This window comes from Cucumis melo, chromosome 9 (assembly GCF_025177605.1).
Source record: "Cucumis melo cultivar AY chromosome 9, USDA_Cmelo_AY_1.0, whole genome shotgun sequence".
Lineage (NCBI taxonomy): Eukaryota > Viridiplantae > Streptophyta > Magnoliopsida > Cucurbitales > Cucurbitaceae > Cucumis > Cucumis melo.
The window spans coordinates 22074035-22075058 of NC_066865.1; the positions used below are offsets into that span (position 1 = coordinate 22074035).

The window sequence follows — 1024 nt, forward strand, 5'->3', positions numbered from 1 at the left end:
TATCATTAAAACATCAATTACCTAATGTCTAATTCCACATATTTAAGTGTAAATTTAAAAATTTAAAAATTTAAAACATATATATATTTCACACCAAACTGATTTTTAATTATTTGATATTTAATCCCAAAACACACCCTTTTAATAATTTCAATTAACTAATCTGGTCAATATGAAAACATTTCCTCAACTAAAAATGAGGGTCAAGGGGCCTCTAAAATAGACCTACTTTCCAATAGCCATTATGCCACGTGTCACCACTATTCAAATCAAGATGTGCCACGTGTTATGTCACCTATTCTTGGGCCACACGTGTCAAGCAACATTTCCATCTAAACCAACTATATAAATCACAAGCAAACATTGAATTCTAAATCAACAAACTTACAAAATTGTACTTGAAAAGAAAAAAATCCTCTCCAAGTTCTCAATTTCTTTTTGAAAATTTCCTTTTAAAAGAAATGGCAGATAACTCCCAGAAGATGAGCCATCAGATTGGAGAAGCCAAGGGTCAAGCACAGGTTCTCTCACTACCTCTCTTCATCGTTCTTTATATTTAGCCCCCAAGAGTATCTTAATCTTTTTTGAACTTTTGTTGGTTAAAAACAAAAACCCCATATATATTTAGTAAGTGATTTTGTTTTGTTATGGGATGATAAATATAGGAGAAAGCGAGCAATTTGATGGACAAGGCAGGTGATGCAACTCAATCAGCTAAAGAGTCAGTGCAAGAAGCAGGACAACAGATGAGGGCCAAAGCAGAAGATGCAGCTGATGCCGTCAAGGATGCCACCGGAATGAACAAATGAAGCCTCTACGATACATAAATATGATAGCTTTATAAAATAAATGCTATCGTAGACCTTTTATAGCGTTCTTACAATTTTCCGTTTCTCCATTTTTATGCTCTGCAATGCTTCCTTTTAGTTTTTCCTTGGGCTATGTTATGGCTATTTCTTGTGTCCTCCTCTCAATAAGAGAATAAGAGATATTTGATAAGAATGGTACAAACTTATGCTGTCAA

At 33.9% G+C, this 1024-nt stretch overlaps 1 protein-coding gene across 1 annotated transcript; it reads left to right on the top strand.

Annotated features, from left to right (window-relative positions):
- The first annotated feature begins 378 nt into the window (after nt 1-378).
- Nucleotides 379-1024, top strand: LOC103482577 (stress-induced protein KIN2-like). The gene is made up of 2 exons (XM_008438802.2): nt 379-521; nt 666-1024. Exons 1-2 carry the CDS (start codon nt 462-464, stop codon nt 807-809), a joined length of 204 nt encoding a protein of 67 aa, XP_008437024.1. The 5' UTR covers nt 379-461; the 3' UTR covers nt 810-1024.

Excerpts from the sequence above, each read along its gene's own strand:
- LOC103482577 (XM_008438802.2), top strand. The coding sequence starts at position 462 with ATGGCAGATAACTCCCAGAAGATGAGCCATCAGATTGGAGAAGCCAAG. Across the intron at positions 522-665 it reads AAGCCAAGGGTCAAGCACAG|GAGAAAGCGAGCAATTTGAT; the intron begins GTTCTCTCACTA and ends TGATAAATATAG.